Source organism: Zerene cesonia, chromosome 3, assembly GCF_012273895.1.
Source record: "Zerene cesonia ecotype Mississippi chromosome 3, Zerene_cesonia_1.1, whole genome shotgun sequence".
Classification (NCBI taxonomy): domain Eukaryota; kingdom Metazoa; phylum Arthropoda; class Insecta; order Lepidoptera; family Pieridae; genus Zerene; species Zerene cesonia.
Window position 1 is genome coordinate 2400111 of NC_052104.1, and position 25047 is coordinate 2425157.

The 25047-nt window shown below is 33.8% G+C and overlaps 1 protein-coding gene across 8 annotated transcripts in view; it reads right to left on the bottom strand.

Moving 5' to 3' along the window:
- Positions 1-25047, bottom strand: part of LOC119837113 (peripheral plasma membrane protein CASK) — a 146557-nt gene that overhangs the window by 116824 nt on the left and 4686 nt on the right. For all 8 annotated transcript variants that reach the window (XM_038362669.1, XM_038362677.1, XM_038362644.1 and 5 more), the window contains 5 exons: positions 24208-24383; positions 23678-23800; positions 23303-23477; positions 22092-22213; positions 21555-21767 (listed from right to left, as the gene is read on the bottom strand). In XM_038362669.1, the coding sequence (XP_038218597.1) occupies positions 21555-21767; positions 22092-22213; positions 23303-23477; positions 23678-23800; positions 24208-24383 (809 nt within the window). The remainder of the gene's footprint in view (positions 1-21554; positions 21768-22091; positions 22214-23302; positions 23478-23677; positions 23801-24207; positions 24384-25047) is intronic.

Sequence of the window (25047 nt, forward strand, 5' to 3'; positions counted from 1 at the left end):
TTTTCTTTATTACAATATTTATGGCAAGACTAGGTATATATATATATACAAGAATTGCTCGTTTAAAGGTATAAGATTAAATAACACGTTTAATTTAAAAAGTTGTTCAATAATCGCCTGCACTCGTCTTCCACCCACTTATTTCCTTGATTCATCTACTTTTATAATAAAGACAATATATTTGTTCCCATATATCATTAATACAATTCTTATAGGGTTTGCACTCAATACACGTGCCTTGTCGATTTACAACTTAATATTGAGAGAAGTGTTCGATTATTTCTTGTGAAACGGATGATAAGTCACTGAGCAGAACGATTACCAAAAATCAAACACATATGTTACATTACTTGTGCTGCGAGTCTACGGAAAAATATGAACTTAATGTGAAGTGCAATATGGGTACGTTCAAGAGATGAGTAAATAGCCACCTTCTGGGTAGACGTGACTTACCACCATAGACCACATCTCCGCTTCCCATCAGGTGGGACTGCGGTCAATCGTCTGCCTATCTCTAACAAAAAAAAAGTATAGTAAAAGATAATTGACGACTTCGCCCTTACAAAACAGTAAAAATGATACACTGTACTTGTACTACAAACATTATGTTTGTTGTGTTTCAACAGTTCATAAAGATATTTACATATAAGTTGTAACAAAATATGTGAAGACAAATACACGACAAGATATAACTAATATATTCCACAAGCATCGATCTAGATGAACGCATTTCAAATCATAACACGTGCAATCGCTATTTTCCTTAGCAACGTGGATGTATAAAGACAAGCCATAAAAATGGAATATCAAATGAAAATTTTCCTTAGTCTGGCCGCTTTATTGCGGTCAGCGCAACGGAAGACTGCAGCACTCTGATATTTTGTTTTGTTATGCACGAACCCGTAATGTAATAACGAACGCTGAACGATGAAATTTCATAATTGAATATATTTTAATGCTTCTCTTTGTGATGGAAATAAACAAGACTTTGGCATTGTTTATTAATCTCGAAGGACGCCCAGCAACTTTAACTTGCTGCAGTTTATAGCTCCATACTTGTTGTAAAGATTGACTTTATCGTATACGTAACATGTACGTGTTTCGTAAATGATCAAAGTAGGACGTAGTACAGTAACATGATGTTAGTCGTGAACTACATAAACTTTTAAAATAAATATATTGCTTCTTAATAAAGACAAACATATTATAAAGACGAAGAAATTTGACTACGTTAATTCGTCTTCTCGGTAATTTCTTAATGTTAAATGGTTTGAAGAAGGCTTGTTTACCATTGTTGTTAAGTGTTTAAAGCTTATTGTTATCAGAATAATTAGAGGGCGAGAAATGAAAGGCCGACGATTAATGTTGATACATTAGCTGGATACGAGGGAAGAATTAATGACGAACACGCAGAAATCCACTCAACACATTGTAAGTTACTTTTAGTGTTTGTTTGTTTTAATCTTTACTTGACTTTCAGTACAGTCAACGAAGATCGAAGAAGGCTTTGAACGGAGATTATACTTGTTAAAAAAAACAATGTTTTTTTTTATATTATAAGAGTTAATCAATTGAGATTCAATGAGATGCGTATTTTACATAGTAATAGGATAAACATAACAAAATTAATGATTTTTTGCATTATACTAACGAAATAAAAAGACAACCCGTCGCTCATTACATCTATTTTGAGAGTGCTTGTTTGCTTGCCATTTTACCTTGTATATAGTTAATGTAAGTAGCAGTTTTAGTTTAAAATGATTCATTACAGTCTAGACAACAACGTTCATAAACCGTGGGTGCCTTGAACTTTAATTAACACACTTATAGCGAAATCTTAGCGACACAAAATGCAATTAAGAGAACATGTTGTATACGGCCTTAATATGAATATTATGAAGGGCGATGCATGCTACTAATGCGAAAACTTCAGATTAAACAGATTAAATTTATATCAAAATCTACTTACGAAATATGCAAATGATCGAACGAGGATAGTGTTGTATCTGATTATATTGTTTCTACTATAAAGATAGAATATACTATATATAATAGATAATTCGTTATTTAGGTAAGTTCATGGGTAGGTAATTTTTATTTCTTTTAGTTATTTTTTATTTACGAAATTTTACGGAGTTTGTTTTGTTTTCAAAGACAGTAGTTTTAAAGGAAAGAAGGATGGTTCTTTCCTTTACTAATACTATAAAGAGATACAGACAATGGCTGCTGTTTCCGAAGCACTTTGTTTCTAAATTTAGTATACATATCAAAATTTGTATCTGATATCAACGTCTGCCTTCTTCTCAAGCTCAAAATTTCAATATCGAATTTATATATACGTGCTGCTCTGCTACTGACAGACAAGATTGAATTTCAATACGTGTTTTAAACATATCAAAATAAGGAAACCATTACACTATTATTCATCTACGCTAACAAATATTTTTATTACATTTACGATATACATATTATGTAACATTGTAACTAAAATGGACTCTAAGATACAAGGGAATGGATCGTTTTTGTGTCCGCTTTATGTAGGAAGAGAGCGGATTCATCCTTGTACGAAACATCTGCCCGCAGAACTCGATTTCGGAATTATACATGACAAATGGATTAGGCCTATCGGGGAAAGCACATAAAAATGCTTCACTCTATCTACCTCAACGTGCTATGGAAAAGAGTTATTCCGTGACGGCGCTTATAGGGTGAAGGTATAGATGTTACTAAAAATATTGTTAAAACATAAATTGTTATAATGTTCACTTGTTTATTCTTCTTCTTGTTATATATCTTCTTCATCATTCCCTTAAAATCCCCATTAATCACCACTGTTTTAGGCACACAAAATGATCAAATATAATCTTCCGTTCACGAGAATGCGTTAAGCCTGATCAAGGAAACGGAAAAGCTTTATGTTAAGGTGGAATTATGTAAAACCGTTTCGATTGGCAACTAAAAGAGGGCAAGTGTGGGACGATGTGAGGATATATGTGTTACGGAAATTTCAGCACATTTTGGTTTGTAGATCAACGTATGTGAGTTTAAAATAGTATTTGTTAAGTAAAGATAACATTAATGCAAATATTTATAGAAATCACTATTTATAAAATTACATAAACATATTATTTCCAGTTCCCTTCGTCATTGGATTAATTTAAGAAGAAGACAAAAATATGATGATGAAATAAATTATATTTAATTTTTGTAATAACATAGCACCTACGATAAAATATTGAATACCCAACCTGGTCATTACAAAATGCGATACAATAAATCCCAATCGTGCGTAAAAAGACAAAGCACTAATTCGGAAAGCACATTAAATTTTACAACTAACCTTTCCTTTCGAATGAAACGACAATCCCGCCATTACAACAATATTACACGCTACAGATAAAATACCTTTCAGATTCTACCACAATCTGCACACTTCTAGTAATGAAATGAAATGAAAACCTTTTTCGATATAGTCTTTGAAACTCTCTTTTTCATTATACGAAATCTAAATCTGTTCCTTTGAAACATAATCGCTTTTTGTATTAAAACATACTTATGATATTGTCATATCAAAATGTACTGATAATGTTAAATGGTTAAAAGGTATTTTTAGACAGGGCGGTAATGTTTATGACATGTTATGGACATAATTTGTATACTTTAAAAATTATAAGTAGCCCATGTAGATATTATTATATTAATTGTTGAACTGAATTATAAACAAACCAAAGAATAGTAAAATGCATCTACATTTTCATAAATTAAGATAAAACATTTTTTTTTTAACCAGATTTAAATTGTTTCTAAGTTTTTAAACGTAAAGCTTACATTTATTGACTCTTCATTCAACTCAATAAAGCTGTAAATAAAAGGTAACTTTAAAGTAAAAGTAACACAGATGTAAATAATGAATGAAGCCGGCCTAGACTAAATAGGGAACATAATGTTGATTGAATAATTTATGCAAACGAAAATGTCAAGCCTCATTTGGACCAATAAAGCAACTGAGAATCTGACCTATTTAGTGTGGTCGAAGCATGACAAAAGCTCTGTATAATATACATAAAGGAGATGAGAATATTCTGAATGCATTAGCAACAGTTAGCTGAAGAAAAGTGCTACGGAATTCTTTTCTCTTACAAATTCGCGCACATTGTCAGTGAATAATGAAGAATGCCAAGAGTTCTAATTATACATGAAGTATTATGCAAAGAAGGGATAATATAATTCTGATGCTGGTTTTCACTATTTTTATTTAGTCGTTACTTAGCAGTCTTACTTGGAAATAATTTACATATATTTTGTTATAACAATACTTTATATATGCATTGGGATCTATACCCAAAACTTTTTCTTATTGACGCTATAATTTGTCGCATTACACCTAAACAAAAATTGCTAGGTAATAGCAAAATATATAATATATTGTGCATGAATAACATAAGGTTCTGATATTGTATTTGAACTCATTCATATAGTTTTCCATAGAGACATAAACGAAAGAAATGTTAGACAAAAATGACTTGTAAATTAAGCCAAATACAAATTTTTGTGCAAATACAAACGTCATTATTGCGTTCGTTACGACACAACTTTGTGTTCAGTACGCTGCATTACCCCTGCTATGGAATTATAAAGAAACCAGTAAAATTCTTACAATAGCTCAAAAAGCATTGCTCTTTTGAAATGGAAAAAGGTAAAGACTTGAAAATACTGCGTTTTTCGCTACACGTATAAGTATCGCTTATTGCACGCGACAAGTATACTATGTTTTACGTTACAAATGCAAAATATAGTGATTTTAATTTGAAAAAAAAAATTAGTTTTCGGTTTTGTCAAAATTTAAACAAAAAGTTTAAAATGCAACTATACACCTATCTTTATATATGTGAAAGCAGTTTAACGAAAACAAAACACAGAAAAAATCTAATTAAATACAGGGTTTCTTTTATTTATTATTAAATAAAAAGGGATGGCAGGAAGATCGAAGGCGACTACCGCAGAAACCTGATGTAATCAACAATATATATAACAGAGAAACGGTTATTGGAATTTTCAAATATTTCAGTAAAAACTCATTCTTTAAAACAGAATGTAGCTTTAAAAAAATGAAACTGACCCTCACACATTGGTACTATCTACGTACGAGTATATCAACACTTTGAAAATGTCCACTGAAGCTGAGCGTAGGAAATGGTCAATGTCGCTTTTAAAATTGCTTTCGCTTTAGCAACGAATCACATAAAGAGTCGCAATTTTAGTAATAAACGTCAAGTGCCTTTATTTAGATAAACTATCCAAATATGATCCAAGTGCTCGTAAACCTTCAAAATACCAAATGATGGTGTTGTTTGTCTGATTTATATTGATATTTAAGTCTTCATCTGTTCTAGCTTTTAAACCTCCCCTGGACTATTCAGAATGCACCAAAATCAGGATTATAAAAATCAGACTACCCATTCTCGAGATTTAGCGAGACTAATGAACAGCAATTGATTTTTATATAAAAGATAAACTCTATGCTATTGTTATTAAATCCTTCACAAAAAATGCATACATACATTTGTGATAACTAAAACTATTAATCAAGTAATTAGACGCGTCAATGTGTGAGTATTGTAATAAAAAATGCACTTTAATTTAAACAAAGCAAATCAAAGAAATAGTACCAAAAACTTCATTACTATCAAAGATGAATCAGCAAACGTGCTTGCTCAGAAGGTATTTAAGATTTCCATCGACAATTCGATTTTCAAAGACATCTTACGGTACAATCACACCGTTTATAGTCAGTGACTTTCGCTTTCCCATGTACAAAGAGCGAAATGGGAGCAACGGACCATAACAGTCGGAGTTCTTTAGAAATCGAAAGAGTCCTGAAAGGGATGAGAATTCTTTACGCGTATAACTTAAACGAGGAATGCAAATATTAAAAGGTTATCAGTTATATTGGTTATTCAAATGCAGAAAATACATATTATGTAAGTTGAAAAATTCTTAGATCCCCGTTTAGGAGTTAGGAAGGTACATAGAATAGGAAGATGTCTTCTCTAAAACAAGTCGTGTTCTCATCATAACAAATTTATAAAGAAAATCTTTTATTATCATCAGGAAATTATGGAACAACGCTTTATAGTATACGGCTAAAGGTAGTTAAATGTAAATCGGAATCTACAGCTGAAACAGTACTTACGCAGACTTATCATAACGATGCGGTATAACGGAGAGCTTTTAACATTTTACACAGCAACGTTTTAAGTGATTTTAATAAATATATACATTGATTGTTAACGTAACAGGAGATATTATAAAATGTGCATAATAAAGGGCATTAAACAGATTTATCTGTGGAAAACATATTCATGATTAATTAAAAATTGTTATGAATTAAGACAAGATGTGTTTAAGAGAATTCAACATAAGTATGTATCATTAAAGTTAAAGTTTTGGTATCTACTAGAATATGAAAATGAAATGTACCACGAAATATGCGAAAGAAATTTAAAATACAATGCGACTACAGACAAATGGACACAAATGCAAACATGATGAGGTTATATTTCCTGCAGCGACAAAACATATTTCAGGCTCACAAATACGTGCTTATATTGCAAGAGGTGAAACCTTTTAAAATATTTCATTTCATACGTAATTAGAATGTGTAAGAAATTAAATAGTAACATCGTTATGAAAACAAAGTATATTAAAAAGAGGTTCTAACGGGAAGCTAGCTGTTTTTAATAAGAATATACTAACATTACTGAATACAAGCTCTTTTTATACAAAGTGCTACATTTTCTCGCTTCTTTCTCGTAGAGGCAATATGTTACTGTGGCATATACGCTTTGGACAGTACATTTGTTTACGAAAATCATAATTTTCGTATGTTCTAATTGCCATTTTAAACAGCTCTGTATTCATTCCAAGAATAAAGGGGCTGGGCTAGATTAATCAGTTCTCTACTTGAGCACATAGATAAAACTTATGTTTCGTAAATAAAAGTATAATATTTGACACCCCTCAAAACCTTTTAATTAAGAGAAAGTGTCATTAGTTCTCGGAGAACAACGAATAAATTTCATTATTCAATTGCAGAAGAGATTTGCTATTGCCATTTAAAAATATTAATATTCTTTTGACCTAATTTCATATTGTAAAGAGGGTTTATTTAAAACTACAAGCCATCCAGTGCAGGCTAAGACTTAGATAAGTAGGTCTTATTATACCGTTAGCTTAATTAAACTTTTTTCATTCGAAAAAGTCATCTAATGGATTGCAATACTTTAGCATCAATTATAATTACATATAATAAGTTGCATGATGAATTATCACTAGTCTTGACATGTATCCGGTACGATTATCTTGGAAATAAGCAATATTTATAAAATTGTCGGTTAGAAACACCACGCAAATATGTTTTCCTCCAACATACTTACATAAGAGGTTTGCAAATGCAAATCCTTTTAGCTTCCGTTAACCAAAGAAAACTCGCTTAAAGTACCTTTCGATTCCTGACTTGTATACATTGTAAAAATAGGTAGGCAATATCGACTGCTTTTCATTTCTTAACAGCGCTATGCCTTTGAACCTATCGACCTTTGAGGGTAGAGAAGTAGCGGTATTATGAAATCAATATCGGGTTCCCCTATTTGCTTCATGTGTCCATAATCCTCTATCAAAGGGAAAGGAGCGTTGTGTGTCCTGTATAACCTAATAATGTTGTAAGGCACGTGAGCCAATTTGGTCGTAAACGTGGCATTTTACAGCTTTGCAAGGAGGTTTCGACACGAGAAATCACTTCCAACAATCGGGTGATTTTCAATATCAGAATATGTCGTGATTTTAAATTGAAGTTAAATATAAAATGACAACACAAGTACAAATCAAAATATATTCAAGAAGAATTATTTTTCATGTCTTGTATCATCAAAGCGAATAACTAGTAATTATGATAACTATATCTGAAAGACGGAAAGAATGTTTATTCACCGCCACATAATGAAGTTTGCAAAAACTCTACAAAACATAAAATAGATTATTTAAATAGAATAATAACAAGGTGGACATTTAACTAATCAGTGTGATGCTAAAAAGGGTAACTCAACATGCAACTACACGTAATGCGGAGCGCTGATTTTCAGTAACCCCTTGTAAAAGTGCCAGTTAAGAGAATGAACATACATGCATACAAATATCACATGTAAAACATGATTAATAAGACATTTCGATGGTAAATAGGTTTCCAATTTGCATAATTCAGCGCAATACCAATTAGTACTAGCACCTGAGCATTATCTCAACAATGCTATCGGCTTTATAGCTATGATTTATACATGGCTTTTGTCATTTTCAAGTGAAATTCGTAGCATAGGTGTGCTGCGCTAACAACTAGCGCAATGTTCCTATATGTATGTATATGTAGTTTAAGCAGTACTATTTATATTGATTTACTCTGTAACTTGTAACTTGTACGAATTTAAATGTAGTTTATAACTGTTGCGTTCTAGTCAAACATCCATTCACATGAATAAAAGTTGTCAAGTGAATCATAAATAGCTTTAATTCATATCTCATTCATAAGAAACAAACGCACGTTCGCATTTATAATAACAATAGGGACTGTAAGCAAAATATTAAAGTCAATGTTTAAAGGTTCCGTGCAATTCATTGCTACGATATCAGGGTAGGCCTATAAAGGCCTATCATAACACCTGCGTTTATGAACATATATCGACTTTGAATTATTCATCAAAAACATAAAACAGAATTCAAGAAAAAATGTTAAGGTAAACATGAACCGTTCTATAAAAAATATAAGCTCTATCTATGGCAGTAGTAAGCGAATCACGTGCTACGGTAATCTTATTTCTATCTGAACATCAAATAAATTGTACATTGAACTACTTCGTCGCCAGCCGTTTACAGTCAGTGTTAATAAAAGTGAAGTAAATCTTAAAAATTATTGCGTCTCAGGAGCTTAATGCCTCGACTGTTCATTCAAATATAAGAGGGTAAAGTATGAAATAAATTATTTGACTTGGCTAAGGTTTATGTGTGACGTAATAAAACCACCCTGTAAACGTATACAAATATATTACATTTACATTCTTATGAAAGCTATATAAACTATAAAAGAATTAATAAAGAGCGTGTTATTATAATGTAATAAACTTTTTCTACAAGAAAGGTCACCTACATCTCTGGAGGTGTTACTATACCTAGTAAGGAATTCTCAAATGAGACCAAACGACAGAAATTTCCTATCACACACAAAAAGAATCACGTCGATCGGCTGAAAACGCATAGTCATCGAGTAACAAAACAAAAAAAAAAACATTCGAATTGAGAACCTCCAAATAGAGCGCTTCACAAATATAACGCTAGTTATATATACACTGCAGTTATTTGCTGACCTTACACATTGTAATAAGTTCTGCAATATCGATGTTTTCGGTAAACACGAATAACAGTAAGGATTCGAGGGTGTTGCGCAACTTCTGGCACAAGGCCACAGACGAACGATCTCATGGTGCTTTTACGCGATATCTACGGTATATCTAGACTTGTAAAATATGAGCGGTTGAAACCGCTGGCGCACAGGCGTTCATTATAATAAATTGGTATACAGACGCGTAGGCTTCGTAGACAATTTTACCTAGTAGAGTAATGCACCATCTATTTCTTTAAAATTTCTCATATCGAAGTAATTATCTTGTAAAGGATTCGTGAAAACGCTACATTTAAAACGAGCAAGCCTTTTAACGACATTTACTTAAATTCATTTTATAACAAACAAATATTCTTACCGCTATGTTCATTTTTTTTTAAATAAAATGCGGTTTGTATAAACTTATTTTCGCGTATCCAGTGTAACAACTAACAAATCTTTCGCTATAGCGAGCGTTTGAGACCGGCTGAAATACACCATCGCATGGCTTCCACACTTTACAATATAGCGAACATTTCAGTTCTTCCAAAAGCCTGGAAGTTTTCCGTTCGATTTGCTCTTAAGCTTCATGTGCGTCAAAACTTACTGAGCGGGAATGTTGGGAGGTGTTGCAATTTATACGAATTTCCTTTTTAAAATGCGCACAAATTCGACCGCAATGCGACTCATAGCAATATTCTTACTCTTATTCCCTTATCATAAAAAAAAATTATATTACAAGTACGATTAGAAAGTATAATTCAAAATTACTTAAAAATGCTAGGTGTAATGGCCTGTAATTGGATCTCAGTCTTGCCATTTATGGTAAATATTATGACTCTTAAAGTATTTTATATTATTTAAGATGTATATCTGTAGGCGATAAAAAAAAAAGTAAAAGATACGAAAGTGTGTTTGTGGTTCACGTTGCAACGGAGTGATTTTATGATATGAATTTTATATCCGTCGATAGTTAGCAATGTAGAGAATAACACAGGGTACATTTACTACGGCGAAATATTTAATTTCCATTTCTTTTGACTAAACGGGTGAAGCCGTGGGTGAAAAGCTAGTACCTAAATGATAATGGAAAAGTAATAAAAATATGCAATTTAGAGTACGGTTATTTTAGCATTGAAGGCAAGAATGCGTCAATTAAAATACCCCAGAAAAATAAATCATATACAATAGGCAAACCAAAAAAGGTTAAAAAACGCTATGTAAAAATACTTTTTGTCTTCAGTATTCAGGTATATTTCATTCGGACGTTAATCTTGAAATCCGGGTAAGAACGGTAGACGTTTAAAAATGATAGTACTTATATTTGCGGACATTATCCCGGTCCAGACACAAGTGCAGAACCGACTGAAATAAATGCTACATCATGAGTGGAAAATAAGTTACCATTTATAACAATTCGAGTTTTCTACACACATTTATTTATTATCTTAAAAAAGGTTTCTAGTTAAAAGCTGGTCAGAGCGTAGCATACGTCGCTTTCTAACTATTCCCTTGCATTATAACAAGGTTTTGGAAACCATCCAAATTAGAAATAATACAATCTTCGCGAAGAGCGCGACTAATATGTGTGCCAACACAACTTGCGTTGAAAAGGCTGCATAATATTGCGTTCTAAATGACCAACTATTCGTAAAGATAAATAAACCATTATAATTTAAATATATGACATATCGCCTTCCATTACAAACGTTACGCAACCCCAACAAGTTTTTGAGAAAAATCTAATTAGCTTTCAGAATTCAGAGCGGACGTGAAATACGCGCGCACGTACTGCCTAGTTTTTGCAGAGTAACATAAAACATTGCTGTATAATTAAACTCACCCTTAATTACTGGTAAACAAATATTCAGATTTTATAATAGCTGTACGAAACAATTTACGATCACGAATACTAATGGCACATTATTTTACGAGAATTAAAGCGATTGCACAATTGGTCAATTACTTGTTTTAATTTAAAGTCAAATTCGTGTAAAAAAATAATTGAACGTTCTAGCTGACCGAGTAAATATAACGTATCACTAAAAAAAAAAATCGTTACACGAAAGGACGAAATTTACTTAACAAAAGACTTGAGACGTCCTTTTGTTAAATATAGTAATATTTTCTTTAGTTTTGACAGATGAACTTTTTATAGTCAAACACCACCACAGCTTATTGAATTAAGTTTCACTTTTGTATCATTATATTAACTGGCAGCAGTCCAAATAAAATCACTCGTTTACCGGGTATTTGGCGAGCAAATCTGGATGACCCAACGCTGCATAAAGAGTGGAAAAATAATATCCATTTCCCCTTCAATGTATTACATGAAAACTAAAAACTACCGTGACCTACAAACTTTATTACATTCAACTGAAATTCTGCTGTCTAGAGTTGAACAAGTGAAATTTCATAAGTCAATGGGTCGCACATTTGAATCGCTCCAACATACTGCCAATTGGATCATGTGTTTTATGTTTTGAACTAACAGCAATTTATTGAGAACTTGCAAAAGTATTGGTCATAACAAGGGTTATATAAACCGTTAAAATTAAGGTACATTGCTTGATTTGCAATATGAAAGCCATTTCTTTAGACTCGATTTTGAGACACTTTAAATTCACAGATTTGATCATAACTTTGTATACTTATAAAAGATTGGTGACTATAGAACAATGTCATGAGTATTTTTTTTAATTATCTTAATTATGATAGCCAGGATAAAATCATTTCCTAACGTATAAAAGCCAGTAAGATTACAATAAAGAATTGAGTTGAATCGGTCATTTCAAAGAGTGTTTTGCGAGTTTTTTTTTCATATTTATTATTTTAATCAAACGGATAAGGTTTACATTTGGCTCTCAAAGATAAGACTAAAGTAATAAAGACTGAAATAAATTTACATATTTACAATATCTGTTGGCGTACCTTTATTTAAAATTTATATTATTTTAAAAACAGATAAAGAGAAGATGTATCACTAGGCAGCTCATAAAAGATATAACCTTTTTCTGTTTCGCTACCGTATTATGACAAGATATTTTTTTTTTTTTTCATATTATCTCCAATTTTATTGGTATAATTCTCTTATTTTATATATACCCACTAGACAGTGCACTGTAATTAGTTGAACACACCATAAATTACGACCTAATTTTAGCTCTAATTCAAAACATGATAGTTTGACACACTTCGAAACTTGTAAACCCGAGGGACAAGTGTATGATTCATCGTATTGGTGGATGAACAATAATTTTAGCTTTTATATGAATACGGGCATTATTTATTTGATATCGTAGTGTAATTCACTATCAGTCAAAAATATCTGAGCCAATATTCTTTGAATTAACATAATGTTTACTATACCTACAACATATACCTATACATTTAGAAAATGTATTTATGATTTTTTATTTATTTATTTCTACAATTGATGAAAATATGTAATATATATGTGGGAGTCGAGCACACTTCGGCACGAATTGGGCCAGCAAGAACCGGGAAAGTATCACGCACCCCACAAAAACCCGGCGTGAAACAATAGCATGCTATTGCGTTTCGTAAGGTGAGTGTGGGAGCCGGAGGCCCATGCCCACGCCTCTCCAATTGTTCATGGACGGTGGAAGCGCTTACCATCAGGCGACCCACCAGCTCCATTGCCGACTATGGAATAATATACTTGCTAAACTAATCTTGTGTAATTTGCAATTTCTTTACAGTTAAACAAGCTCTTGAATAATAATACAAATTTTTTACAAATCTGCTAAAATTGACATGTTATATTTTAAAATTCCTGATATAGTATTTAGTGAAAATGAATATAATAACAATTAAAGACAAGGGTATAGCATAATTTAAAACTATGAAAAATTCATGAGAGCGAACAGCCTAGCGAGGCTTTTGCCGCGCCAAGCAGCTCGATCTATGTAGACTTGCCTCGACCTACGAAAACGCATATTATGGTGCAAAGGCATCTTAGTGTTTACCGCGCGTACTCTGGATGCGTCTGTTTCGTGCTCTCGAGCGGCAAATGCCTCGCGAGGCTGCTCGCGCTGTATCAACGCGCCGTTTTATATGAATTCGCCACAATTATAAATCCTCTCTTATTTGGTACAAAAATAAATCGTTAATTATAATGAAAAACTTTCATGTGTCTTCGTTTCCAATTAAAATTTTAATAATATTGTTTCCGACAAATGACGGATGTAGCGGGCTTTTGAACCGTATCATTTAATATTTAATCTTTTCAGAATACATAATAAAAGTAAATATTGATCAACAACCGAATTAATACTTGGACGTATCGTGTAAGACACCCACTGACTAACCAAGTGGTAACTTTAAAATTGAATTTACTGAGACGTGGCCCATATTGTTCGGTTAGTGCGCTCTAATTATATTTACTCTGTCTCCTGTTACAATATAACCAGACTCAAGTTTCAGTTTTAACAGTATCTTTATGAAGTTCTACATTTTGTTCCGAGCTGGGTTTCTTTGCCCCTTTTCTTTTCGAGTTTTTCTTTGGAACCTTTTGTCTGGGATACTTTTCACTTAAATTATATATAATTTCATCGATTTACAATATATATTTTAATACGGTTCGTGAAAGTTTCAACAGCTGCCCAATCATATTGAATTTCTCATGTTGCAGAACCTTTCGAAACAAAGTTTTTCTTTGTTCGTTTCAGAGCAAATGTGAACTATTTGCAAGTGAAATAAAATTTGTTTTTAGAAATAAATGTCTGATTTAATTTTTGTAGAGAATGGCGCACTATTTTTTATATGTCATAATAAGAGAGGAATTTAAACTGGTGTTAATCTTTTATCTGAATTAATTGGTTACATTACTAACATACGAAAGCAGACATTCCAACATCCGAGTTGCATTCATGTGCTGTGGTCCATGTTTTAAACTTTCAGTGCATACGAAACATTGTGAACCGTCAAAAATGAAAAGCTTAACCCTTCATAATTTTCTATTTTTGAGGCACGCTTTTCGTTTCGGCAGCAGACGTTCATCATTTGTTTCGCCAACCTGACACGACCGAATGAAACGTGAAATTTTCATATCCTTCGAAAAATACAAAACGTCCGTGTAACAAGGATTTATAACAAAATGTTAGGACGGGTCACACAACTTTTCACAATACAGCTTGGCCAGCACAACTTTCGCTCCCGATGTTTGTTAATTGTATATACGTGTATTCATTATAACGTCTGTTATTTTTGGACTCGCATGGATATGAAATAATAACGAACAAAATACCGTTTTTTTTTCAACACGGCATATAGAGTCGTTTCAACAAAAACACACTCCTCAAATTAATCCCAACGCAATAGTCGTGCAATATTCTAATTGATCATGCAGTTTACAAACAATGCAATTCAAAGCGATCCAATTTAACTAGATTCGCCCTAGGGCAGTCGATTGCAGTCAAAATCATCAACCTATTGTCCACTAGTGACAATCACGACTTGTAGCTAATAAATCTGTGAACTAACACATAATAGATTCAAATGACAAAAGATGAGTTATAATCAGACGTGCTTCACACGCAGTAACAGGGAACAACTATAGATATAACAAGCTTAATACATGATTAAATCCAGGTCATTTAGGCAACGCACACATCGGTGTATCTGAAAAGAGCATCGCCGAATGTTTATATTTAAAAGTTCCACCTCGCACCCTCGTATCTCAGATCGGCACACGCTCAAAACCGCACGGTCGGTTGGTAGTCATTAGTCTGATTAATGAGTGGACGCGTTCAGGATTATGCGCTAATTCCGCAAAAAAATCCCTCCTATCAGAGGTTGGGAAAAATAACGGTGGCATTGCTGGCCGGACGAATTTCAAGCGAGTTTTAAATTAATCAGCGGGCTTGGTTAGCGCAAGAGGCAATTAAAAATTTGCAATGGTAATTCGGGAGCTGGCGTATGTTGTGGTCTTTGGAGACCTAATAAAAGGGATCATCGGAACGGTGAATATGTCCCGGATTGAATTGCCACACCGACGCGAGGTGGAAATGAAAATACAACACATATTCGCTTGGGATATTATAATATCACCACCTAAATATAAATTTTATGTAGCATAAAAATAAAGGTCATATTTAATACAATTAACGAAATGTTCCCAAGAGAAATTGTTACAATAATACATAAAAACGTGTGGGAGGTAGGCTCATCGGCGATTGCGCGTGGGTGGAATTTTCTTATGTGAACTTACGCCCCCGCATCATTTAACAATATATCTGTATCGCATAGAGAGAACATTAATACAAAAGTGTGACTGGGAAGACGTAGTGTAATTTAATTAAATAAAAATATTTGTTGATTGTTTCTGTATCCATTATAAAAGAAATATGTAACAATACTCGTATACCTTGCATGTTAGGTAAGTAACAGCTGTCTCTCTAAAACCAAGCTCTCACCGACACTGTATCCATTTTTCACGAATGTACTCGACGAATTCGCGGCATGTGACATTTGCTAAAGTTTTTATCCTATCTCTTGAATATTCCACACACCAACGAATGTGACAAGCACTGCGCGTTCCAAAATGAAATATAAGTTTTCGTTTTTGTACAGCTTGTGTGATTAAAGGACCTAGGGGCGGGAGAATAAATATTTGACATTAACATTATCGCTTCTCTTCCCTGTGTTATAATCACCCCGGTTGAAGTTCAGGGAATTGTGAGTCAAATGCAGTTGTATAACTTACAAATAAGGAACTTTTAGAACATTAAACTTTGAATATCTTAACTGCAAGAAAACATTCATATTCAGCATTAAAATTACATTTGAAAATAGTTGTATTTATGAATGAACATGTATTAAACGCTTAGTTTTAATAAAGAAACAAATTTACGAGTTACATATAGAATAAAATGCTGTATCCGTGTAATATTACAGGCAAATATTTGAGCACTGTCCACATGGCGAAAGCCTTTGGGCCAAATCTAAGGGCGTTACGTCTGTGTTGCGCTTTCCTTTGACAAGGCTGCGGACATGATACAATAGTTACTTGGTACATACTGCCTTGAACTCGAGTATACAAAGTTGTTTAATTAATATAATGCTCATGTTAAATATATACGAAATAGTGGTTGTTTAAATTTGGTTTACTATTTAATTTATCAGTAATTGAAGGAAAATTTTTTATCGTTTGTGTAATGGTATATATTCATGGAGTGATACCATTGATCCCCAGAAAGGTCGGCGATCTTTGGTGTAGAGAAGATTTATAAAGCTTTAACTCGTACCCCTCGCAATAAGTCCTTGTATCAGTAAGAAAATATATTATATCTGAATGTAAGTATTCAATAGAACCTGTCGCAATGTCAGATGTATGCCTGTCACAGTCCGCTGTGCCTGGGATCGCAACAAATTATTTATCCACGACTAAAAAAATTTGTTACTTAATACTTTTAATGCAACCTGCACAAAACCGATCCAAAAAATGGTTTTACTCAATGAAAGCTGCATCACACTTTGTTCTGCAACTTTTTGATGGAATTGCATTTTAAATTACGGAGAAGGAAATTTACACCTCGCTTCGTTGGTTCCACTTATTTTTATACACCGGTTTTATTTTCTATATCGGCCTAGATACGTCAATGTCGGTTATAATTTATTGATTGGTGATTAGTCAAATAAATTAAAAATTGTGTGTCATTTCCAATTTTTTTTAATTATCAATACTTTAGCGGATAAATTCCTACCTAACAAAAATTGTGTAATCACGTAAAATATAAGAGCTTCGAAATAGTAATTTTCAACCATTACCGAGTAGATACAAATATTATATGTTCAAGTACAAATATCCTTCGGTATTCAGTAATACGTGACTTAATCTCTGTAGGTACCGAGTTGTAAAATGCACGGCATCCCAAGTCGCAACTTGGAGACACGCGGAACATCTAATAACATCCAGTAATAAGACCGTCTGCCAACTTGGGGCCGAGGTGAACTTATAACAAAGGATTTGCGAAACTGACGTGATATATATCAATTATTTGCTAGAATTGAAATGGGAATTGAATGCTACTATGAGTACAAATAAATTAATAAGAATTTCGTAATTTGGACTTTTCGAAAAAGTTTGTTGCAGGAAAAAGTACTTGAGGAGTAGAAAGCGTTTATTTAACAAATATTACTTACCCAAGTATAGGTAAATTTTCTTTTCATTAGTAATAAAAACATTAAGATTGCATACGGACACAATACATTTGATAAATTTATAATCTTTAAACACGGCAGATTACCTATACGACAATCCAAATCTTTATCGTCTAACATAATTGAGAATGTTCTAGAAATTTCGTTTCAGCTACAATTGGAAACAGCGGTGAACACACCGCAGGTAATACGTCTCAACGTAGCTGCAATGTGACGCATTCAATGGTGCAACGCTTCGCATTTGTACGCCTCTTACGCGGACATTGATCAAGCTCTGAGCGTAGTTGGCCATTAGTTTTGAGCATATAACGATACTCGATGCAATTGTGGATGTGTCTATGCATTCAATGACTAAACGGTAAGCGCCCTGAGTGTATTATATTACGATACCGAACTACAGTCGAACAACACGAGTACTGAACTTATGCATATTGACAAAATGCGAAATATGTACAAAAAATAATTATTTAGGTAAGTTACGTGCATAATCACATGATAGATTGAGACAGATTGAAATATAAGGGACATCACAGAACGAGTAATTTCAAAAAATATATTCACAATCACTTGTAAAAGTACACATGAATAAACAAAAAAATATTAGATTTTGAATTGAAATCTAAACACTCTAATTTAATTTAAATATTTTATTTTCAGAAATAACATAATCAACAAACGTAATCTCAATCATATCGTAAGGCGTTTCCTAATAGAATTTCCATTTTCCGCAGTAATTAAACAGAACAACAGCTCGCTTTATTCTCGAGCACTCAATAACGATACTAACAAGCAATAACAAGCGAATAACAGAGTCATACTGCTCCAGACACATAATAAAAGACGAATATCCAAAACACCTCCTGCTGGCCCTTAAATTAAAGAGGGTTGACACTTTACGAACTTAGCGGGATAAATTATGACGTAGCAACGACTGGCGCTCATTAATAACAAGGTTATTATTTAAAGTCAACGTTTAATGTAAAATGTGATCCAGGTTGCGTCGGATCCAAAATCCGCTGTTTGAATACGCGTTATATGGGATTAAGTGATTACCAGGTGTATTTTTTATTTCGATTTCATACGCATCCTTTTGTTTGATACAGAAGGCTATGTGTACGTAAGCAGGTATCTAGTTTGCGAATTTAATCGCATATAAGAATTTGATATTATGATGGTATAGAGTATAGACTTTATAGTTATACCGTCTTACTGTTTTTTTATGTCATAGCGGGCAACTGAGCTGGTGGTTCGCCTAATGGTAAGTGGTCACCACCGCCCACGAACATTCGCAGTGGTAGTGCCTTTGCGAATGTGCAGCCCGTTTTTAGAGGTAAAGGAAAAGGAAAGGATTGACGAATGGAAAAAGAAATTGACTGGGACGGGTGAAGAAAAGAAAATGGGCCTTCGGATCAATATCATAAACGCGAAAGTTTGTGAGTATGGATAGAAATTTGGTACGGAGATAAATATGGTCTGGATTAGCATATAGCCTTATTACCCGGGTACCACGCGAGTGATGCCGCGGTCTACAGCTTGTTGGTATAATGTGGTATATATAATATGCTAACAATGTATTATGGTATGAAAGTAGGTGTAATGCCATTATATTTAGTAACATAGTACCCCATTATTTCATCAATACTTTAATAATAGATCTACATTGTTATTTATTCCAATAGTAAGAAAATAGACAATTCGCCAGAATCTACTCCCATCACGAGTTCATACATAATATAATATACCCAGACAATATTATTTCCGTAGCTTTATCTTAATTTCAACTAGTGTCACATAACTCACACGAGTGGAAATGTATGGCCTACGTGCGAATTCATCTGACATGTACCTTCGTACCACGCGCTCCGTGCGTTGAAATGTTTCATACACCTAGCGGGAATTTATACGTAGTGGGTATGTGTTAGCGCTTAGGTTATAAGGATTTTTTTTTTTGTGAAGTCCCGTGTGGGATACTGTGGGACACTGGGATATGGGGCAGATGATATACATCTGTTTCACTGATCGAATTTTTTTATGGACAAGTAGGTGATCAGCTTTGTGTCCTGCCAGACCGGGACGGTTTTGTTTTAGGTTATAAGGTGGCGGATACAAAATGTAGCTAGATATTTGAATGTAAAATGGTTTGTAATGGTGTTCTTATAGAAACTGAGGATGTATATTTGTGGTTGGCAAAGATGAATGGCCATACAAGTATTTAGAGCTCAGGAGAATTATAGATTTTTAAGTGAATTCAAATAAATGAGAAATTTAATGCGATGTGTATAATTATAATATTGTCTGAATTGCATTTTTTGGATATGATAATATATAAGCTTCTAAACACGTGCGTCAAATTTCACAAAGTATGTATGTTTATCCACCTATAATTCAAAAACTATAAGTCGGATTGAAATGTTTTTTTTTTCGTTGTGTGGAAATTTCTTTTTAGATGTGATAAGTTTCATCTATGTCGGTTCAGTAGTTTTTGAGATAGAGGGCTAAATAACTCCAAGTCTTCTTCACGCACTTGAAAACAACAAAATCATTGAAGTCGGCATAATTTTACAAATTACTACTTATTTTCAGATATTTTGTGCATATATAAATAACAATGGTGTATTGTATCGTAAAAATCTATGCTAATATTATAAAGCTTCAGTTTTCAGCAACTCTGAAGAGTTTGTTTGTTTGTTTGTTGTTGTAAAGCTTTGTTTGTTTGTTTGAACGCACTAATCTCAGGAACTACTGGTCCGATTTGAAAAATTCTTTCAGTGTTAGATAGCCCATTTATTGAGGAAGGCTATACATGTACCACGCGCGAAACCGGGCGGACCGCTAGTGAAATGAGATAGGTATGTCCATAATTTACGAGTTTTAATTTTTCTAATTAAAAATTTTGGGTAATTACATTGTACGCAGAATCGTTGGTTTGTATCAAATCTCATTATAAATTTGTATCATCTATGTCCTGCCTATTTCAGAAAAAGTGAATAGCACAAGCAAAGTAGTCATTTTCACGCCCTCTAGCGAATGCAGATCGAAATAACTCAACTGGAAAATATTTAGTTGATGTCTCCATCTTTCATAATAGATGGCGTTTTAGACGAGTATCTTTTGATTCGTCTGGAGAGAATATACCTAAACCTAATTAATATATTTCCCTAGACTTGATAATTTTTACATACAGGTATTGTTTATTTTTACAAAAAATATATATGTATATTAAAAAGAGTACAGTTATAATGGATTTCAAGATTATTTAAGTAAATCATCACACATAATAAATATAAAAAATTCACGCATTACTGAACACTGTTAATTTTTTTATTCCGCTAAGGCAAAAAATTGGTACTGTACAGACATTAGCTCAATAGTTTGTAATTCTGTTTATATTCGTGTAAAACGATGATACTGCTTTGTATATAGCTTTATTTAGATAGTGGTAATAGACAGAATAGCCCTGCTGCTAGAGGGCGGCATTACAACATTCGACGGCGGCATAACACCACTCGACGGCGGCATTACACCACTCAACGGCGGCATTACACCGCCCGAAGGCGGCATTACCAAGGTCGTGGTGCGGCACCATTAGTTAGCAGTCACATTGCGATGAGACGTAGCTGAATCTAGTGCAGTTGTATATAGCGGCGGCCCTACATTTTATGCTCGGTAGCACCAACGGGACAAGGGGCCAGATAAATTTGGGCCTTGTAATAACTAGTAGCGTCATTCCTTAACATTCAGCCTATGTACGATCGCGTACAGAGCACTCTCTGTGCAGTGTGCGCGACGCGAACGACGGACGGTAGCGCTCCTGAGTGGCTAAACGCTCATTTATAACTTAGTATTATCGTATTTTATCGAGTAGAGCGTTCATATTTTATATAACAAAAATGAGTGCTAAACGAATTATTATTAGAAGTCTATGTGAGAGGATGGGGCTCACCTTGACGTGCGGCGCGGCGAGCACGCGGCGCAGCTCGTGTATGGCGGCGGCGGTGTGCGGCGCGGTGCCGGCGGGCGCGGGCGCGGCGCCGGCGGGCGCGGGCGCGGCGCGGGCGCGCGACGCGTCGAGCGCGGCGCGGGCGCGCGCGCGCCCCTCCGCCGCCGGCGCGCGCCCGCTCGTCACCACCACCGTGCACGCGATGCGGTCGTACACCTGTCCGCCGCACGGACACGGGTGAACGTTATATAATTGTTGTTTTTACTTACATAACATTTCCTTTTGTTTTCAACTGTTTCTTACAAATGGAAGGTTTGTATGCGTTTATTATATGGTTGAAAAATAAACTTATTTTTATTTATTTAATTCATTATAGAAATATACATATATGGTACATGTTTTTGTCCCATGATTAACAAAAGAAAATATGAGCACGAATATAATACGATCAAAAAGCTTGCGTCACGATAAATAAGTTCATCGTATTGTATGTAAATAGGCAAATCAGTACAAAAATACGAAATAATGTACAATAATCACCTCCAACAAAGCGCGCAGCTGTAGATCATCAAGAACAGTGTGGAACAAATCTGGATCCATGAAAAGCGGCCCATCTTGCAACACGGCAACGTCGTCCAGAGATTCAACTATCAGATTCACGGCTGCAACAAATGACACATATTATTATTTTCATGTGCTTAATTTTTTCGCCAATTAGCATAATTTCTGTATATAGGTAACATTCTCGTGTCACAATGTTTGTTACAATACTCCGCCAAAACGGTTGAACCGATTTTATTAATTTTTATGTTCATATCGTGTAGATCTGAGAATCGGCCACCATCTATTTTTCATACTCCTGAATGTAAAGGGTTGACGGGTCAGCTAGTAAAATATATAATTAAATTAGATACCCTTATAAAACGCGATTTATTTATATAAATTCAACCGTTATTTCGCAAACTTTATGAGCGTGGTCATATATACATAATACGTATGTAACCACTGAAATGCCAAATAGTTTAAAGCTAATTCAAAAATGTATAAGATTATTAAGTTGGAACATTCTGAAATCGTTCAAATACTTATTATAGTTGGTTTCACCACTTATATAATAATAAGAAAACTTAAGTCGGCAGCGCGGGCTGTCGCCAAGCGGGCCATAGGAATACGTCTTTATACTCACTAGCTGTGACCCGCGGTTGAAACCGCGTAAGTCCGTATCCCGTAGGAATATCGGTATAAAAAGTGCCTGTGTTATTTCAGTTGTCCAGCTATCTACGAAGCGAATAGTATTATTATTCACCAATAGATGTCAGGAAAAAAAAACACGAATAAAACACGAATATGACATTATTTCAGTTGTCCAGCTGTCTACGAAGCAAAATAGTATTACTATTCACCAATAGATGTCAGGGAATAAAAACAGGAATAAAACACGAATATGACATTTTCTAAAAAAAAATCCTAGCTAGATCGATTTATCGCCCTCGAAAACCCCTATATACTAAATTTCATGAAAATCGTTGGAGCCGATTCCGAGATCCCAATTATATATATATATATATATATATACAAGAATTGCTCGTTTAAAGGTATAAGATTAATATATTGTAAAACATATAATTGTATTTGGAAACGAATATAGATATCCAATATTTTACAATTACTCATAAAACCTCCAACTTCATCCTTCAACCATCCTCTCACTTAAAAACACGAGACCTACAATAGTTCTAGCACTTTCCAACCTGCAGCATTAGCCTCCTCCAGCAGAGCCTGCTTCCTGGCCGGTTGCTCCTCCTCCTCATCATCCTCCACAGACGCGGCCGCGAGGGTGGCAGCGCGGAGACGTCGGCGGCTGTTGAACTTCTTCAGCTCTTCCACGGTACCCGCTAAGTGGATACGGTTCTGCTTGTCGCGATCCTGGTGAAAGTAATATTATTTGGGTTAAGTAAAAGAACTCGGAAATAAATTAAGATTATTATCATTATTTTAACAGTACTAATATGAGCATAAAAAAAATCTAAAATTTTATAAAGACCTAGTAGAAAAATAAAAGATTTGTTAATATTAAGTAAGTACACTGTAATACAAATTCAATCATTAAAAATATTGATACTTACTCTTATCCATCGATGGTTGAGGACTTCTTGTATATTGATTCTTTGCGTGTGATCAACTGTCAACATGCGTTGGACAAGATCTTTGGCTGCATCGCTTATATCCTCCCATAGAGGAGCGTCAAACTGTAAACACACAAATATACAATTATTATAAATAACGCCTTTAAAAAAATATTTAACTATAAGTTTTTGATGAATGTTGTTTTGATAAGTTTTAGATGAATATCCTATTACCGAGTTAAGAATTTGAATTCAATGGTGAAATAAGTAAACCTAAAAATTGTTTATATAAATAAATGCATAATACATAGCTACACCGAAAATAAAAAAAGATGAAACCTTAAAATTTAACAACTCTTGTTTATTTCAATTATCTAAAAAACTACAAATATAACAAACAGAAACAAAACAAACTGGATTTTGCCTCTCTAATAACCTTATTATAAAAAAAAAACATAATACATTTCTTAAGATTCATTTACTACATCTTTTTAAAAATATTCCAAAAGACAATAAATATATCCACCCACCCGCAATCTCCCACGACAGATAGCCTCAAACAACCTCTCCCGCGTGCCCGTAAACGGCAGATACCCCACGAGCAGCACGTGCAGCAAGATCCCCGCTGCCCACACATCCACCGGCTTGCCGTACAACTGGCTTGACACGACTTCAGGTGCCATGTAATGCGGCGTGCCGATGCGACCTTGGATAGAACATTTCTCCACTAAATATACTTGTGGTCTGTTTTTTTGCCAGATGGTAAGGGTTAACAGATTTTATTGACAGATGGGTTAAAACAGACATAAATGTTAGTTGTTAGTTTTGGGTGACTGGTAAAAATTCTCGAGTGTTCTTCAATAAAAAAAAAATCGTATGGAGAAAAAATTTCATGTTTTTCATATTAGCTTATGAGAACAGTTTGCAAACAAAAGAAAATGGCTCTGCTATTTTTGTTTATAATTTAGATTAAGTAATCTTTGTAAACAGATAATCCTTTACTTTCTATATACTTTTTTGTCTAAGTAGCCTATACATTTGCGTGTATGTTATACAAGCCTACGTCTAGCCTTGTCTATTTCAAGTGTAGGGCCTATTCGTGATCTAATAAAACTTAAATAATTTCATTAATTTTATATCCAAAATGTCAAATAGCAGTAGCAGAAGCTCTTTTTTTCATAATTTTTATATACTTTAAGCGTGTTTTTCAAGCTGCATGCGGATTTAATAATCGTTAAAACATTTTATATAAAGATTGCCAATTGGAATTACTGTTTATAATTTATAAGATAAAAAACGTATTTATTGCGTATTTAATTTGACTATTTTAATTGATATTTCAAAGGTGACGTGTCATAATTTAAAAATAA